At 42.0% G+C, this 18,083-nt stretch overlaps 3 protein-coding genes across 10 annotated transcripts in view; 1 reads left to right on the top strand and 2 right to left on the bottom strand.

Moving 5' to 3' along the window:
• Positions 1-345: 345 nt before the first annotated feature.
• CBLL1 (Cbl proto-oncogene like 1) lies at positions 346-7,609 on the bottom strand. 5 transcript variants are annotated; one of them, XM_056339775.1, is made up of 6 exons: positions 7,487-7,609; positions 4,653-4,820; positions 4,197-4,297; positions 3,868-3,951; positions 3,003-3,076; positions 346-2,452 (listed from the first exon to the last, which is right to left on the bottom strand). In XM_056339775.1, the coding sequence occupies exons 1-6, from the start codon at positions 7,497-7,499 to the stop codon at positions 1,411-1,413; spliced, it is 1,482 nt and encodes a 493-aa protein (XP_056195750.1). In that variant the 5' UTR covers positions 7,500-7,609; the 3' UTR covers positions 346-1,410. The 5 variants fall into 5 exon arrangements, with proteins under 5 accessions (XP_056195750.1, XP_056195751.1, XP_056195755.1 ...); XM_056339776.1 differs by having other exon boundaries at positions 4,197-4,294; XM_056339780.1 differs by lacking the exon at positions 7,487-7,609 and adding an exon at positions 6,011-7,480 and having other exon boundaries at positions 4,197-4,439.
• Positions 7,610-7,651: 42 nt separating this feature from the next.
• Positions 7,652-17,895, top strand: LOC130149780 (translation initiation factor IF-2-like). Of its 2 annotated transcripts, XM_056339783.1 has the most exons (3): positions 7,652-8,071; positions 8,418-8,467; positions 14,907-14,985. In XM_056339783.1, exons 1-3 carry the CDS (start codon positions 7,652-7,654, stop codon positions 14,947-14,949), a joined length of 513 nt encoding a protein of 170 aa, XP_056195758.1. In that variant the 3' UTR covers positions 14,950-14,985. The 2 variants fall into 2 exon arrangements, with proteins under 2 accessions (XP_056195758.1, XP_056195759.1); XM_056339784.1 differs by lacking the exons at positions 8,418-8,467; positions 14,907-14,985 and adding an exon at positions 17,351-17,895.
• The window catches only part of SLC26A4 (solute carrier family 26 member 4), a 27,514-nt gene continuing 18,408 nt past the window's right edge, over positions 8,978-18,083 (bottom strand). For 2 of the 3 annotated variants that reach the window (XM_056339771.1, XM_056339773.1), the window contains 4 exons: positions 16,814-17,044; positions 15,319-15,373; positions 14,852-14,997; positions 8,978-13,720 (listed from right to left, as the gene is read on the bottom strand). In XM_056339771.1, coding sequence (XP_056195746.1) covers positions 13,568-13,720; positions 14,852-14,997; positions 15,319-15,373; positions 16,814-17,044 — 585 coding nt within the window. In that variant the 3' untranslated portion in view covers positions 8,978-13,567. The remainder of the gene's footprint in view (positions 13,721-14,851; positions 14,998-15,318; positions 15,374-16,813; positions 17,045-18,083) is intronic. The other variant, XM_056339772.1, reaches the window with a different exon arrangement.

Here is an 18,083-nt window from a genome sequence, read left to right as displayed (position 1 = left end):
CAAACCTTAGAAAAAAGCCAAAGGATTTCTTCATCTAAAAGTGCCACTGCTAGAAACGTGGCATTCTGAAAAAAACAAAGGATCAGCACCAACAACAGTTAGAAATGCAGAGATAAACACTCCAAACAGCAGACAGTAGTCTTCTTGTTGTCCTGTTCTGCTAACAGCTGCACTAAAAACATTCTCATTTTGTATTTGTATTTCTCTCTTTAAGTATGTAAAGCATAAACTTGAGGCCAAAACAGACCTGAGGGTCTGTTTATATTGCTATTTTTTGAAAAAAGCAAAACAAAACACCTAACTATTGTCTATTCAATTAAATCTGTATCACAAAATCCAAACAGATGAAGGATGCGTAGCTTTTTATTTCTTTGTATCTACACACGAGATTTCAGACCACTTCTTTCAGGTTATTCAAATGGGAAGTTTTCCTACTGTACATATTATAAAAAAGTGACAAGAGGCAAACACCGATTCCCTACCTAAAATAATCTGCTCCTCACAGACATGGCAAGCCAATTCACAGCCACTTCCAAGCAAACACAGCCATAGGAAAACACAATAGTTTGAATTCAACTCCAGTGAGTAGTATACATGTAAACAGGATCTTCCCAATCAAAACTAGCTTTAGAACAAACCAGAAAAACCCCAAAACCCAATTGCAAAAATGAACCAACCCCCCCCCCCCCCCCCAAACTCCACAATACATTACAAGGTTTCATGTCAGGCCCAAAGCTCTACTTCTGATAAATTTATCTTGCCACATAAAGAAAAAAAAAAGAAAAGAAAAAGCTGAAAAGCAGTATTCTGCATATCTGATTTCGAGTGCCGTGAATTCACCATAGCCTGAATTTCTTATGGTAACTGTTAGTAGATTAAAGCTCCCTTAAGATTTCACAACGCTGCCCATTTGGAAAGTATTAGTGCCGAAGTAAGTGTCCCGGAACTACGTCTGTGTTAACTTCACATAGAGCCCCACCACTTTTACAACCATATTTCAATTTAATTATTGTACACAGGTTAACAAAAATGTATCACAAGTGAAACTAAACACCGGATTTAACAAAAACAATATTCAGAATGGTACAACACATGTTCATTTTCTCCAGGAAATAACATTACAACTGTTCATCTCAGGACAATTTAGCCACACTAGAGACAGAAGTTCTGTTAAAATGCAACTGTGGTCTACTAAGCCACTTACTTTAGCACTACAGAGTATTTGAAGTCAGAGCCCTACAGCCGAGGCTTAAAAATCATTTAAGAGTCAAACCCCCAAATGTCTTACAGTCAAAATGACAGTATTTAAAAAAAAACCACCACAAAATAACCCCCAAACAATTAATCAGAAGGCTGCTGTATATAGTTTTATCCTCTTCATAGCACTCTCTATTCATATAATTGCTTGTATCATTGGTAATAGGGTCTGTATCTGGCTTGATCAGGGTGGTGTGGTCCAGGAAGTGGGGCCTGAGCAGGAGGCCCTTGCATCCTTGGAGGTGGCGGTGGCCCCCTTGGAGCTGGCCATATCCCTGGACTCATTCCCCCCGGCTGTGTGAAAGGGGGACTAAGAGTTCCTTGATCTTCACTGAACTGTGGCAAAGAGTTAGGATTATAGTGATGGGGAGGGGGTGCATTTACATTTACGGGTGGGCCTCCGTGCTGCGGAGGGGGAGGTCCTGGAGGAGGATGATTCATATATGGTGGCATCTGGGCAATTATATGTCCAGGTGGTGGGGTTATTGGAGGAGGAGCAGAGGTCATTGGTGGTGGAGGCGCTTGGCTATATACCATGTGAGGAGTACCTGCTGCCTGGGGAGGATGCTGCAGCGGATGGCTTATTGGTGGAGGTGGTGGGGGTGGGGGTGCATAGTGTTGCTGTGGAGGCATAATATGATGAGGGTGCGATACCACTGGTTGACCCTGATATTCAGGATGATGATGAGCAGGTGCAGGGGCTGGTGGAGGTGGTTCTCGAGCACCTGAATTCGAATCATCCTGAATAGGGACGGTTATTAAGTTGCTGTGTTTTCTTGTTGAGATGCGGAAGGTGTCCTGACTGACCGGGCGAGGTGGTGGTGGAGCCATTGACATCTCAGCAGGAGGCGCACGAATGTCTTCATGTGGCTGGTTATAATGCTCATGTGGCACGTGCTGTAAAGGAGGTGGTGGCATCATGATGTGCTGCTTTGGCGGAATGTGGCTCATATGATGTTTCTCAGGTGGCATTATGAAACGCTCAGGAATTTCTGCAGGCGGTGGGGCAATAGGAGGATGTACAGGTTCGATTGGAGGACGAGTAACAGGCTTTCCAGCTCTCATATGACGGTGGTTGATGTGAGCTTGTAAGTCCCTCTGTGACAGGTAAGTTCTCTTGCAGCCTTGAACAATGCTACACATGAAGAGAGACCCTCGTACACACTGCTCAATTCGCTGCACGGGTTCGTTACAGCTAAATCAGAAGAAAATATTTGTTTATTGTCATCACAGAGAACTCTATCTGCAATGCTTTTTTATTTTAAAAGCCAACCAGTTTACCATAGTTACCCAAATTAGAACTGATGCATTTTCCCCTGCTGTAGCAATGAAAGAAACAATTCATTAATTCTGAAGTTTATCTAGTTTTTAAGTCTCCAAACACAACTATGAAAGAACATAAAAATTTCATGAGGTTGAAATTCATAAATAGCATCACTCTCAAATTCCTTCTGTGCATTAAGACTTAGCAAGAGTCACTCTAAGTAAATTAAACTGCCGTTCATTCCTTTTCAAAATGAGAGTAGTTACACGTTATCTACTCAAATACTTAAAACAGCAAACACTGATCTCTCACAATCCCAAAATATGGGATACAAAACTATAATCAAGTTGTGTAGTAAAGAGTACTCTACTGCCTCTGCTAAATGTGCACAAGAAAGAACCATGTTAACACAGTATCTGAAATAAGATATTTAAGTTATTTTCCTACATTTCCTTTAACAACAAATCTTGAGATAACTTACCCCGGACACATCTTGTCTCCCTTCTTCTCATGTAGTATAGCACAGTCATAGCAGAAAACATGCTTGCAAGGTATCTAGAGACAAAAAATGGCTCTCTTAAGACACTGTATATAAATATCTATGGAACTTTGCAAAACACAGTTCTTCCCTCCAGCACGTAATAAAACTAAGTTACCTATGAGGTAAACAGGCATAGCAGTACTTAGCGTCTTTACATAGACGCTTTCTAAAACAGTCTGCGTTGAGTTTGGGGTTTTCTGGGGTAGGTTTGTTAGGGTTTTTAAAGTGTTGGCAAAAGTTTAAGTCTTGCAATAATACAAACACTGAATATTCACAGAAGCTGCATACGCAATCTTACTACACTTGTCTTGCTGGCAAGGAATGAAAGTTTTAAAAGCATTAACTGTCATTAAGTCAGATCCTGAAGTCTGTTACATCACACTTGAAAGTATAGATTAATCTCAGGGATTTTGTTACACTAATTTTAAAGGGACATACAAGTGAACAATGTTTTCAAACTTCGCTGCAAGTCTTCAATTGATATAAAGAGCTTATTTTTAAAGCTAAGTGGTATAAGGTCAAAACCCACTGAACTTGCAGGTTTTTCATTGGTGACAGTGTTTGCTTTTTTGTTTAAAGTTTTCAATCTTACTTTATTAAATTGGGGAGTAAAGTGAGATCAGACAGACAGAACAAAAACACTTCAACAATGAAGGCCCCTGGTTCCATCCTGGTATTCTTCTACTGTATATTCAGAGGCCTGCTGAAATCAGTAACCTCTAGAGGCCTCAGACACATCGTAAAACCTAGTTTTACCTAATGGGGATGAACCATGGCCGCATCTTCCACTGGTAATTTCACTCACCATACGTCCATACATTTTGATGGGCAATCCACACTTATCACAGAAATGGACCGGTGTATCGTCCTTTTCCCCCAGCAAGTTTATCTGATAGGATAGAGAAAGGGGTGGGAGAACAAAACCACACATTACTAAAGCTTCTTATTTTGATTATCACCAACACAGCCATTATTTCTGATTTAGCTGAGCAGGAAGCAAGAACACCACAAACGTGAAAAAGCAGATGTATTTTCAGTCAGTCAAAAACAACAGAAGCACTTTTATTTAAGCAGGTATCTACCAGGACTACCTACAGCTTGGTATGATTCACAACTTCCCACCCATGACTTTACCTTATAGTCCCAAAAGATGGGTCCAGGGAACCTCCTTTGATTGCCAAACATTTCACCTCCTTTGCACTCGTATCGCTCCTCTTTGTTATATTCAAATTCTTCTGTGGAAAGCAGAATGAGAAGAAAGACACAAGCCAACCACAACGCTTTCCTAATTGACACCGGCTGCTATTAAGAGCATGTGTCACTCTGTACTGAAGTCATCAAGAAATGCCACAGCGCTTCCAATCTGCTTGGCTCAGTCTACAGAAAGGTACAGTCAAAACAGTAAACAGTCTGTTTCGGGAACATGCATCATTTAATGCTCATAGTGTAGCAGTACCCTGAAATTTGAAACTTGTTTTGCACTTAAGACAGAACCTTGGACTCTAAGTCTCCAAGACTGAATAAAGTCTTGAACAATGCTGCAGAATAATATACTTCCCCACTACAGGGCTAGTATTTTTATTAATTTACCTTCATCACCAACTTGTGTCTTTGAAGGCATTCTGTTCATAGTTCTTGCAGTTCGAGGTGCAGGTTTGGTTTTATTGGCCTGTTTTGAGATCAGCTTTATAGGGATTCTTCTACGAACATCAAGACCACCCAATGATCCTGAACTATTTGTTCCTTGCAAATCATTGTCTATGAAAGAAAACAAAAAGTGTATGTAATTTTTCAGTTATCTAATAGTTTCTAAAGAGGCTAAATATTAACAGAAGTTTTAAGAAAAGTAATTTTTAAAGCTTCATACAACATATCAAAGTTTAATCACTAGGAAATAAGTATCTTCCCACACAATTTCTTGTAAAGGTCAAGTCACAATACTGTATTGGGAACAACTGTGATTTTAGGAAATCTAGTACTAAAAATAAAGCTGTTTTTAAAAGCTAGTCTGTCATTTCTGCACAACAGAAAAAACCATGAATTTTACAGCTCCTCTCATAGTGTGAATAGTAATGAAGAGTCAATTCTTTGTACAACCTTGACAACATACAATTTCTTATGAGAAAAGGCAATTTCTACAATTTATGTAAATTGTTCATTAAAGTTGGAAGGAAACTATATATAAGTATACTTTATATATAACTATTAACTCAGCATCTTGGCATATCACTTAGAAGTTTAGCATAACATATCACAAAGACATCAGTACTTAAGATTATGTAGTAGTATCCTCTCTAAATTGAAAATTATTGTTCCTCACTATGTACAGAATTCTCTTTAACCAGATTTAAATCCAAGCACCAGGACAAAGGAAGCAAGAAATAGCCTGACACATGTGTTAGACACAGGCTCCAAGAGATAATCTAGAGGGAATATTGCAACAAGCAACACCAATGAAGTGGGCACAACTCCCTCAACTTCTAATGAGTCTACCTTAAATTGTTGCGTAGCATCTCATTCATGCATAAATGAAGTTATGTCCTTCATGAATTTACTTAGCTCGCTTTCATCATAATGGAAAATTCCATTCTGACAGGTGTTTCAAAGCAAGACATGCTCAGCCTCGAATGGGCACACCACAAGCTGTTAACAGTGTGAGCCCTGCCATTCCACTCAGTACGGTACTGCAGCCCTGGAATGACTGCTGAGGCCCTGAAGGATTACAGCACGGCAGCATGTGGACACTGAAGTTAGGGCCCTATTAGTGTAACCGCACAATGGTTCACAAACTACTGTCCTTCAGACCCTATAACCACCCAACGCAACACAACAAGTAGGAGGAGGGGGAAAAAAAAAAACCAAAACAGCACTGCTCTAAGTTATTCGGCAGCTACCACCAAAGCCAGGAACAGTTTCAAAACAGGACTGTGTCCCAACAGCCACTTTACCTCAAAATCAAAGGCTTTCAATTTCCTCTGACAGATCAAATTTATTTATTTCTCTTAGCACTGTCGTTGAAATATTTCACTCAAAAAGACAACGTGGAAAAAGGCAAAACCCAATAAAGCTTGCTTTAATTTTGTTCATTTGTTGCTTTTAAGCTGTCCTGATGGCTAAACAGGTGACCCAGCAAGCATACAGCTATGACACCAGGCTTCCCCAGAAACTGCTGGACTACATCAGAGCCAACGCTAATTTTCTTCCTGTTGGGAAATTCTGTTTTCTACCAGAACACACAAAAATGCAACATTATAGACCAGAAAAAATCCTGCAGGATCTCAATCTATTTGCAAATAGGGATAATGAAAACAAATTTAAAAAACCCCAACCCTGTGTATTATTTAACCCATTGAACTGCCAACAGGAAACAATTACATTCTGACGCTTTTCTTCCATGTACCTTTGCAAGCCAGGAATATTTATGTGAGTTAGCTGCACATCTAATCCAAACTAGCAAGCTTATTAATAATTCACATGTTGTGGAACGATAATTGATTCTAGCCTGTGCAAGCATACCTAGCAGGATTAAGTCCAGAAAAAATTTGAAAAACATACCAAAATTGTTAAGACTACTTCAGGAAGTTTCGATTAGAGGTGATGCATCCTCCTGAACTGTCACCTTCATCAACATTTCTTAATTTTTATTTTTGCATTTCAGGGTTTTTTAGATTCATACAGTTCAGGTACTTACACAAATGCATACAAATATATACTTATACATACAAATTTATCATGCGGTCCTTGCTAAAAGAAAGAAAACCAATCAACCAAACAAAAAACCTAGCAAAACCCCCACGCTCACGCGTCTATTCACGAGGCCACGCTAGCACGCTAGCCAGCGAAGCTCTCGCCGCTGCAAAACCAGATTTAAGCACATGAGAAAGTTTCCTCTCCGAAACACAACCACGGAACCAGAAAACCCATCTTCAGCGCCCATGTCAGGAAACGCGGCGGGCGAGCAGCGCCTCGTCGCCGCCTCCGAAGCGCCGCAGGCCGCATCCACCTGCCGCGGGCCCGCGGGCCCCCGCACGCCGGCCCGCCCGGCAGCGCGCAGCCGCCACCGGCAGCGGCCGCGCCTGACGCTGCGTCAGCTCCCCGCGCCCCGCCAGCCGCCCCGGGACGGCAACGGGGGCGCCACCGCAGAGCGGCCCCTCGGGCCGGGCGCGGCCGTGCCGGGGGTGGGGGCGGGGGACGGCGAGCCCGGCGATGAGGGGAAGGGACCAGGCCCCGCCGCGCGGGCCGCGGGGAACCGCGGCGAACCCGGGCCCCGCCGGCGTTACCGGGCGCCGGGCCGCATCCTACCGCTACCCTGGCGCCGCCCCGCACCCGGCGGCCTCGCGTGCGGCTTTCCCCCGCCCGGTAGCGCGGAGCGGGCCCAGGCGGGGACGGGTATAAACGCGTCTCCCGGCCTCTCCCCTCCTCACCATTGTGGTCCATGATTCGGCGCGGGGCACTGTGGGAGCGGAAGGGCGCGGCCGGAAGCGGAAGCGACCGGCAGACGGGCGGGAGGGGCGTGAAAAAGTCCGCAGGGGAGAAGCCGTTGTGGTGCAGCGCTTGCTGGCCCCGCGTGGCCGCAGGACGGGGAGGGCATGGTGGGGCCTGGGGGCGCTGGGCCGAATAGCGCCGCGCCGCAGCGGGACCCCAGTCCGCCCGGCTCTGCGGCGAGGCCGGAGTGGAAGGCGCGGCGAGGCCGCAGTGCCTGCCGGGATGGGGCTGGGGGACCGCCGCCCCCTGCGGGTGTAGCGCCGCGCCTGCGCGCTGCGGCCAGCGGCGGGAGCCGGGGCGCGCCGGACGTGGCGGCGGGGCTAGGCGGGAGCAGCGGGGGCGCCCGGCGGCGCGTAGATGTGTGCGCGCTGGTCAGGCTTGCAGGCCGGGAAGCGCTGGCAGCCGCCGGGGCGGAGTTGGGGCGCGCTGTGGCCCGGGCGGTGTCGCCCGTGGGAACGCCTGGGAGCCGCCGCGGGGAGAGGGAGCTGGAACCGGGGGCGCAACCCCATGGCTTCCTGCGAAGGGTACAGTTAAAAATGGGGGGTGGGGTGTCTTTGTTCCGGAGCCGTGCCGCCCTGCCGGCGGGCCTCCGTGGGAGCGGGACGGCCGGAACCCGCGCCGGGCAGCCCGGGGATGTGCCATGGGAACGGCCGGTTCCCGGCAGTTCGGGCGTGAGAAACGCCGGTGACTTGGAGCCGTGAGCCGCCGGCGGGCCCGAAAGCCTCGCAGCAGCAGCGCTTTGCCTCGCGAGACCGCTTAGTGTAGTTCGCATCAACTTTGCGTTCTGTAAATCCTATCTAATTAGGTGGGATACTGTCTGTATAGAGTGCTTCTGTAGCACTAAACAACGTAAATACAATTAAATCGTAGGTTATAGGGGAGAAGACAGTAGCCTCAAGCCGTCCTTCCACACCCCTAAGGTAGGGTATCTGCTCCATACACTTCAGGTTGGTGACGTCTCACTGAAAGTCTCCAGGGTTGGGATCTTGTGTCCCTACAGGCAATGCTTCTCAGTATCTTTATAGCCTTAATATTTAAAAGCTACCTTTTAAGCCTAATGTTTCTTGTCTTATCTCCACAATGCAGAGAGAACAGGTTTTCCCTTTTCATAGCATGGTTCGGGTTGGAAGGGATGTTAAAGCTTATCTTAGTCCACCCCCCCTGCCATGGGCAGGGACACCTGCCACCAGACCAGGTTGCTCCAAGCCCCATCCAGCCTGGCCTGGAACACTGCCAGGGATGGGGCAGCCACAGCTGCTCTGGGCAGCCTGTGCCAGGGGCTCACCTCCCTCACAGGAAAGAATTCATTCCTAATATCTAAACCAAATCTACCCTCTCTTAGTTTAAACCTGTTGCCCCTTGTCCTGTCACACAAGCCCTACTAAAGTCTTGTTCCTCAAAAGGCAGACCCAAGGAAAGCGTGATGCTGATCCCTCCATAATATGCTTTATTTTCCCAATAGTAATTCACAAAGAGGAGAGTTTAAAAAAAACCCAAACGTGCAGATGCATGGAGCATGTTTTCAGTGTGCACAACTTTATTTTCTAGTTAATGGATACAATTACTTTTAAAATACAGCTTTTTAAAAGGGTAAAAAAACTTAAAATACATCTCCAAATTTAATACCTGACATGCAAAGACAGAATAGTAATACTCAAAATGCATACAAAAATACCACTTCTTCATTCTACTGGAAAAAGATAAGCACATCTAGTTGCATTACTTATGGATGTTTGAATTAGTACAAAACTAGAGAATTTTAGCTTAATTGCAAAATCAATTATTTTGGTATCCTTCATTTTGATGGATACACAGATAGAAAGTGAAGAAGCATATACTCCCTGACCCACTGAGAAAGGTATTTGAATGCCTTCTGCATGTTACTGCTTACCGTTCTGTCTAACTGTAGGCTTTGTGTGAAAAGCTGTGTTTCAGAAAAGGCTGGCTATTTTGTGCCAGTTAAATTAAGAACAAATACAGCCATGCCTAGAAGAATTATGCAGGCTACAAATAAAGAATAAGTCCATCGCATCCTATTTTATCACAATGAATTCCAGCTGAAATGTCATATTTGGAAAGGAAAGTGGAAGACTGTTGAATATTCAATTGCTTTTTCTAAATACCTGTATGGACAAGAACTGGAGAAGATTCAAAAAATAATGTAAGCCCACATCTTGGGCAAGCAAGAGTCTATACTCAAACTTCACAGTGCAGATGTTCCCTTGAGGAAAAAAATAAATCCACTGCTATATTTTATACCGTCTTTTCCATAGTATGTGTTCTATGCAAAAATTAACTGAAAGCTCACTTGCCAGTCCCAGGTATAATATTTTACATTTACTTTTTACATAAAATATACATCCACTTTAGAAAAGGAATACACCTTCTGAGAAACACTTACTGGCCTTGTCCTTCTGTCACCAGCCTTGTGCACTGGCCACGTTAATGAAAGGTTAATGTAGGTGGGGGCCATGGACGGAGGGGAAGGTTGTGCTCAGTACTGTGGACAGAAGTGCCACCCTCCTGCATTAGGCTGGCGAACAGGTGAATGAGGACAGGTAGCGCTAAAAACGTGAATTGTCAAATCACAGCCTGAGCCTAAGCATTAGTGTAAATAGAAATTAATACTTGCATCTGAGGAGGTGCAGATCAGTCCGATTTGCCTCTTAAACACACACCTCAGCTTCTGGAGATGCCAATCTGACATACAAATGACATATGTCTGCTTCTAAATACAAGCCTGAATTTTTGCTGGCTTGGACTGGAACATCGGTATCATCTAGGTTCAAGCCTGTATTGCATTTGAAATAAGAAACTTCACTGACTGAAGTTTTTGTCTTAATTAGAGAATAAAGATGCCAGTCCGGTGCTGTTACCTACTGTGTAAGATACTGTCCAACTGAGTAAAGTTTATAGGATTTTTTTCACTGATTTTGATGGAGTTCACTCAGGTCCTTAAGACAGAAAAAATTACTTAGTGCTGAGCTTTTCACCTGAGATTTTCTGCTAACACTACTTGCAGCAAAAATCTCTGTGTAGTGTGACACAGGAAAATTTATCTGATGTAATCAAATAAGGATACTTAAATATGTGAACATACTGAAGCTAATTAGCCCACATTGTGAAATTTAAAGGGTTTTTATACCTGGACATTTCTTAACACTCTTATTATTATCTGTTCCCTCACCATGCAAGGCTTTTTCCCTTAAAAAAAATAATATAGTGCTAAAAAATTTAAGATAGCAGTCTTTTTTCCATCAAAACATATTTCTTTGTGAAAAGAAAGAACATTGATTTCCTGCATATCTATTTTATATAGTCCTAAAGTAAGGATTAAAGTTTTGCAGGTCAAATCGTTTATCTTCTGTAAATTATTGCACTTGTGCATTATGGACTTTCAAATGTAAAAGAACAGCAGCAGTCTGATGTAGAATATTAAAAGGAAAAATATGCTATATAAAAATATAACCATTCATTAAACTAAATAAAATTCTATATTCCATTTAAAAAAAACAAACCCACAAACGTCTATATTAGGTCACATTCTGACGACTTTACTTGCACTCAGTAGCAGCCAGTTCTACAAATTCCACTGAGTACTTGGGGACTAAAGTTTTCCTTAATGTAATTTATGTCATGGTCTGCCTCTTGATGAAAGATACATAACCTAGCCAACATAATCTTCTGTGTATACTTCCTTTCAGGGACGATCATTGATAGTAGTGCATGATTTGCTACAATGAGATTAATGCAGAACTAATGAACCCCTATCCAAGGGTCTTTTCTACTGAAACTTGCCCTATTAAAAGTTTTACAGTAGTTCGGTGCCATTTTCTGTTCATGTGACTTTCACCCATCACCTGTTTCAGTTACCTAACAACCTGCAGCAGTTTAAGGAATTGCTTGGAAAAAGTGATCATGATACATTTTTCAAGACTTCTCAGCACGTTTGCTCACACTAATGTTCTAGAATTGCAAAGCCTTGGCCAGCTAGAACTCCAGCCCTCTTGCTAGGCATTGTACAAATACAGGATAAAAGGCTTGCCATCCAAAGATTTTGATCCCTTTGACTCTCCTGGACAGACCACAAAGCAGCTTTTCATCCTGTACATGCTGATAAAAGTGTAACGCACCTTCTGCCTGACTAGTCCCAAAACTGAGTACATCTTCAGTAGGAGTCTTCTGAATTTTTTAATCAACATGTCATATTGGAAAATGCTTGCTGAATCAAGGTGCAGAGTATTTCTGGGATAACGTTAGCTAAAATTTGGAAATTTCTAGAGATCTGTATCATTCAGACAAACAATCAGGGTTTTCTTCAAGTGCAAAGATTGGCTTCATTGCAGAAAATGCTTATATAGTACTGGTGCGTAAATGTTGCTGTGAGTTCACAGGCAGGACAGTACCAGCAGTTCGTCTTCATGAAGCAAGTCTGCGCATAGCCTAATGGAATGGTTTTCAGACAGTGGAGAGAAACATGCCATGGTTAATTTTGAGTACACATTGCTTGGCAAAACAAAATGTTTGTGTATGTGTTAACTAAAACCTGCCAAGTTCAACACGGCCTCAGTGAAAGTACAGAGAAAGTAAGTGTTCTGAGGCAGCTGCCCTCTGATGTGTGTCTGCATCGGACAATTCAGTCGGGAAGCTGCAGGTTGGAAGGTTTCTAGCTCTCACCTTCAAAATGAGGCTATAAAGGTGGGGGACAGAAACCTCCCAGAACACTCTTTGACCTTGGATTGGTAGTTTTGGCTTCTTTTCTTATTTAATGACCAATATAAATATCTAAGCAATCCTGTGAATAGAAATCAGAATTCAAGTCTTTTTGGCCTGCCTTTCCCAAATGCTTCTGTTACAGAATCATAGTGTCTCTAGCTTTTTTAATCATGCCTTTCTGCACTATGACTTTCAGGGGAGTCAAAAGTGCTTCTCCCCTTATTAGCGATAAAGAATAATATTTGGGCCTCTTGCAGTTTTCATACCAATCCAAAATGGATAGGTGAATCAGGAGTACCAAGTATCACAATCTACTGACCAAGCCCTGATGAAGTTTGAGAGGCTTTTGCTTACAGTCTCGCTTTCTCCTCTCACCAATCTGCCTTCCGAGCTGACCTTACCTTTTCCTACAGGACTTCGTGCTACGGTAGATACTACAATGCAGGGTGATGATGAGAACCTCTACGCAGCCACAGCCTCCTCTTACCAACTTCCCTTCAGGAACCTCTACATCCCAGAGGCACAGCAACCTTGCTGCGGCATTTAGCTAGAGCATGACACAGAGAAGGATCACAGCATTCCTGCTGCTGGAGCAGAGAGGCCAAGCACAGGGTGCTACCCCATTTTAGATCGGGAATTAGGAATGGAGTTCTGACTAGTACCACAGCAGCATGATAGGAGGGATAGATAGTAATCATGCCTTTACCTACATGGAATGTTGTAATGCTTCCAAGGCATTGATGCATCACTAGTTTAATCTGTCTCAGATTATAAAAGGGTATTTAGCCCAATCTCTTGTTTTCTGAGTAAGTGGCTTGTGTGCTGCACGGTTATTTTAGCGGCAAATGCTACTTTGTTTTCTGGCAGTGTTCTGTAACTACAAAATACCACGGTATTGCTTTAATGGACTTGTGTTGTTGCATTTAGTTATGTCCAGTACACAGCTTTGCTGCAGCTTCCTGTAAAATGTTCACATTGTGCAAGAAGGTGTCTGCTGTGTTACAATGAGGAACGAAGGGGGAAGGTTGACCATAATTTTGGGCTTGGGTGCCTCAAGCCTTACAAAGTCATCTTTTAGGCACCTAGCTCATGTTTAGATCCATTTATAAGCCTGTGTAAGGCAAAAGTAGTCCTAAAGCAACAGAGGAGATGCTTCTGCACATACAATCTGCTACCTCTCAAGAAAAATTTGACCTCCTCCATTAAGCACTGACATTCAGGTACCCAGGATGGAATTTATTTATGGAGAAGGAAACTGTTGAGGGCTCAGTTCATCCCCCATACTCTCACAGCATGGCTCAGTGCTACAGGCAAAGGAGTAAAGCCAGCAGTATTCTGTAAGTAACAGACACATTCGGTTCTAAAGTGCATACCTCTTCCTGAACATCGAGTTCATCATCAGGCCGGCTTGTTTCTGTGAATTCTATGGGTTCTTTAGACTCCTGCATGAGGGAAATCTTGACAGAAAGAAATTAAGAAACATCATGAGTTATGTATGCATTGTCCATATCACTGAACTTGATTTATTACTCTGAAGCACCTTAAGATAACTTCCACAACTTACAAGAGTCTGTTGTTTACCATTCCGTGACAAAGCTGTTGATTTAGTTCAACTGAGAGGTACTTAAATGTTGAAAAGCTTTTGGTCCTGCCTCTCCTCATATGACTAGTTACAGCTTTGTAAAAATAATAAAAGCAGAATCTATCTCTGAACTGCTGTATAGCTTTGGCAAAATGTTAATCTCTACTATAAGACAGTAGTATGCAAAAATTACCAAAAAATAAGGGTCCTGTCTTATTTATTAGTAATATTAATTTTAATTACTATTTATTTGTAATACTGTAATAGTGATTGCTAGGGAAGGAATTGTTATGAAAAGACAGGAGAACATTATAAGGCCATTTTCCTAATGGAGGCCCACAGAAACACAGAATATAATTAGGAAATGCACAGAAAAGGGCAGCAGGAATGAACACTGGCATGGAACAGCTTCCATACACACACCAAGTAGAATGGGACTCCTCAGCTTTGATCAGAAGTATATGAAATTATTAATGGTGTTGGGAAAGGGAGCAGGGAATGATTATTTGTTGCAGCTAACAATCCAGAAATTGAACAGGCTTAAAACAAACACGAAATATCTGTCATATAACACGTTTCAAATTACAGAACCCATCTCCACAGGATAATGTCAAGCTAGAACATGTAAAGGGTTTCCAAAAGGAGTATGGCAGACATCAAAAAAACCTCCTGTAATAATTAAACATAATGGTCCAAATGCAACATCCAGCTGAAGAAATTTTTAAACTGCCAGTTGTTAGAAACTAGAAAATGTGTCTTAGGATGAAGTGTTCTCCATATGTCCTGTTTCTTGAGTTCTTTCCACTAACAAGACCCTGGGGTCAACAGACCCTTCCTTTGATCTAGCAAAATACTCGTACCACAGAAATTGTCCAGTTTACTAGACTGCACTTTTTTGTACTACAGATCTATGTCTACTTTTCGAACATGCTATGCTGTAATGGAAATTCCAAGAACGTATGCTAGATGATAGAAGGGAGGGAAATGTACTACTGGATATTCTTACCTTCTCAAATATGGGATCCTGGTTGTCACTGTAGGTCATTTGATTCCTTATGTAGAGCACAGCATCATGGACAGTCAAGAAGAATATGTCTTTTCTGACAGTATCATCAAAGAAGGCACTCCGTTCCAGTTGAGATATAAGGCTGTCTGAATAAAAGAAAGTCATAACAGGTTAATGCAATTTGAATTTAAGAAATAAATGTCAAAATACATGGTTGTAACTATCAGAAGTCAAATGTACAGCCAGATCAATCAGTCATACATTTGCTTGACTTTTACTTGCCGTATTTCCTTTAAACCCCACCATTTCTTGTGTCCCACCGCAGCCCACCGTGTTTATCAGTATGCTAATTCACATTTTTATTAGAGCAAATGCTCCCACAGACACATCTAGATATCCTTTCTCATCCCTGCTTGTCTTTGTTGTATTCTTTACATGAGTGATAGTAGAAATATTCAAATGTTTACCTTGATATGAAGCAAAGTATACTCTCACATCAATTCTTTCAAACTCTCTAATTATCTAAAAAAATAAAAGTTTGCAACAAGGACATAAATAAATAAAGTCTGTAAGGAGAAAATACATATATGTACATAAGTCTATGTATGTAATGTATAGGCGCACACACACATGCTTCATTTGTTTCTGATTATCTTCATTCCAAACTCTTATGTTTTGTTTATTCATCATAAAAAAGGAACTCCTATACTTGGCTGTTCTTAAAGATCCAGTTGTTGCTGAAGCGGCCTATCTTTGACTGTGTATGTAGAACTCTCAATTTTACACGTACATACATTGCTGCCTATTAAGGTTCTCATTCCCTTCTCATAACACAAACAACCTGAGAACCACATGGGCCTGAGCAAGCTTTATTTCCCTCCATGAATGTGTGATATGATACAATCTTTCATTGGCACATGCAAATTTTTTACAGGTTTTTGCTTCATGCAGTGCACCAGATGGACCTGTTCTTGGATGGAAAAAGCTACATATGGAAAAAGTTATGTCTGTGGACCCCGTATCTCTTGTCTCAGAAGCTGGACCTGAATCAAAACTAGTCAGGAGGCTGAAGCAAGGCACACAGCATTCTTTATTTCAGTTAGTTAAAAGGTGGGAGACTGGAGTCTACCCGACTTCCTGGTGGCAGGCAAGTCTCTTAGAATAGTATTTTCAGAGGTGATTGCTAATTCCATCCCCTTCTGCTCATTGATAAACTAGAGTCTTGGTAATCTAAGATCTGGTTTATAGATAGGCTAAGCAGTCCCAGCTGCAAAATGAAGTTAGTGAAAGTAGCAAACATATGAAGTATCAAAAAGGACTGAAGAATCTGGTCCTGCACACCTGTGACTGGGCACCAAAAAGCAATGGAAATACTGGGCTTAATCTCTTTACCTCATTTCCCTCTCCCTAAACTAGGAATATTATCTCCTTATTACATAGTGTGATGTTTGAAGATGAATGAATGTTGAAAAAGTGCTCTGACTTTAGCCACGGGAAACCCTATAAAAGAAATTAATCATTCTTCCTTCCTTCACAATTTAAATAATATGGAATGAATAAATAAACATTGTGGCTAAAGACTGAAAAGTGATGGTAAGATGAAATTTTTACTACCTCTGTGTTGAGTGAGCATCATCCTGTACCCAGATTAAAGCAGGAGGCATGTGGAAAGAAAATACATAACTAAAATATTTCAGAACATATGCATACAAGGGGACCACATTTTGCAGTTCTAATTTTAGAGTACTTGACTATGCATCCTTCATATTGTTCTTTTAATGCATTTTCCCACACCTAAAATACACAAACACCAATATTCTACCTCTTGCTGTAGAAGTTTTGAAGGTATTTTTCAACACCAGACTTTTAAAAACTCAGAAATTAACTTCAGTTAATATCTCTTGATTTACATACTACTGACTAGTTTCATTTTCACGGAACACCAGAAAAAAATGCCCTTACCGTTTTTATTGATCTCACAGCTACAATATCCAAGAAGGTTACTGCTCCAAAATCAAGAATGAGACTGTGGATGGGCACCTTGGGGATGTTTACTTTGACTGGGAGTTCTGAATTCCAGTCCACCTGGATCTCTACTTCTTTGGTGGGAACTTGAAGATCTTGGTTGTCTTCAGGTTCCTCATCAGTCTCAAAAGCTTCATTACTAATACCAGGCTCACTGATGATGCCATTCTAATGTGCAAATAATATATGGAATAAATTAAATAATCATGGAGAAAGTTCTCAAGTTACAAAAAATACTTCCCTGTGATACCGTCTGTTTCAGGAATGAACAAGATGGAAACTTGTGACCAGTACCCTCTGCTCCCACCCCCTGGTAATGTAGTTGGCATAATTAATGCCATTTTAAGGCAAGCAGCCATTCTCTCTGACCAAGCAGGTCACGTATTCATTTCCTTTCCCCTCATTATTAGGTCTTGAAGTTCCTGTGAACCAAGTACACAAACCAAACAGATTTCTTCTTCCCTTCCCTACCAGCCTCAAGATTCCTGGGCATCAGGCTGATTACTCACTCCCCTGCTGGCCTTGAAGATCCCAGGCACCTAGCCAACCAGGTGTTGTTGATGACCCGATCACAGAACAGGGAAGTGTACCAGTGCACAGAGCACTGTCCACAAAATCAAGCAGTTACAAGTCCTAAGTGGGGAAACTGGACTGGAACTATTGCTGGAGAGTGAGACTGTGGCACCTCCACTGGTGTCTGTTTCATATGAGGACTGGGTGAGGGACTCATCTTCTTTTATAAAATTTTTGAGTCTACATTATGCTCATTACATTGATGCATCAAATGATGTATTAAGTTCTCACCTGAATTGCAGAGGGTCTAAGTGATTTGAAACCCTAAATTAGGGTCTAGGTGATTAGAAACTGTAAGTTAAGTTGTATTATAAATTCTGTATTATGCTGCTTATAAATTGTACTGCATTAATTCTGTTTGTAGAAATCCTGTGCCATTCCAATCATAAGTTCTATCCTATACTACTCATAAAATCATATTAAGAAAAATAAAGCTTTAACTGTAACTACAATTTAGTGCCATCATCATTCTGTAAGGATCCCTAAAAGAACATGTCTGTCCCTTTAGTATCAGGTGACAATACTGCATGCAAGAATTTAAACAAAAACAAGACAGAGCACATAATTTCCTCCTCTGTACAGTGTATTTCTTTTCCTTTTTTTTATTTGTTAAAAGAGCTTCTTCCTGCAAAAA

Source organism: Falco biarmicus, chromosome 5 (assembly GCF_023638135.1).
Source record: "Falco biarmicus isolate bFalBia1 chromosome 5, bFalBia1.pri, whole genome shotgun sequence".
Classification (NCBI taxonomy): domain Eukaryota; kingdom Metazoa; phylum Chordata; class Aves; order Falconiformes; family Falconidae; genus Falco; species Falco biarmicus.
The sequence above is the reverse complement of the archived record's forward strand: the minus strand, read 5'-3'. Positions and strand labels throughout refer to the sequence as shown.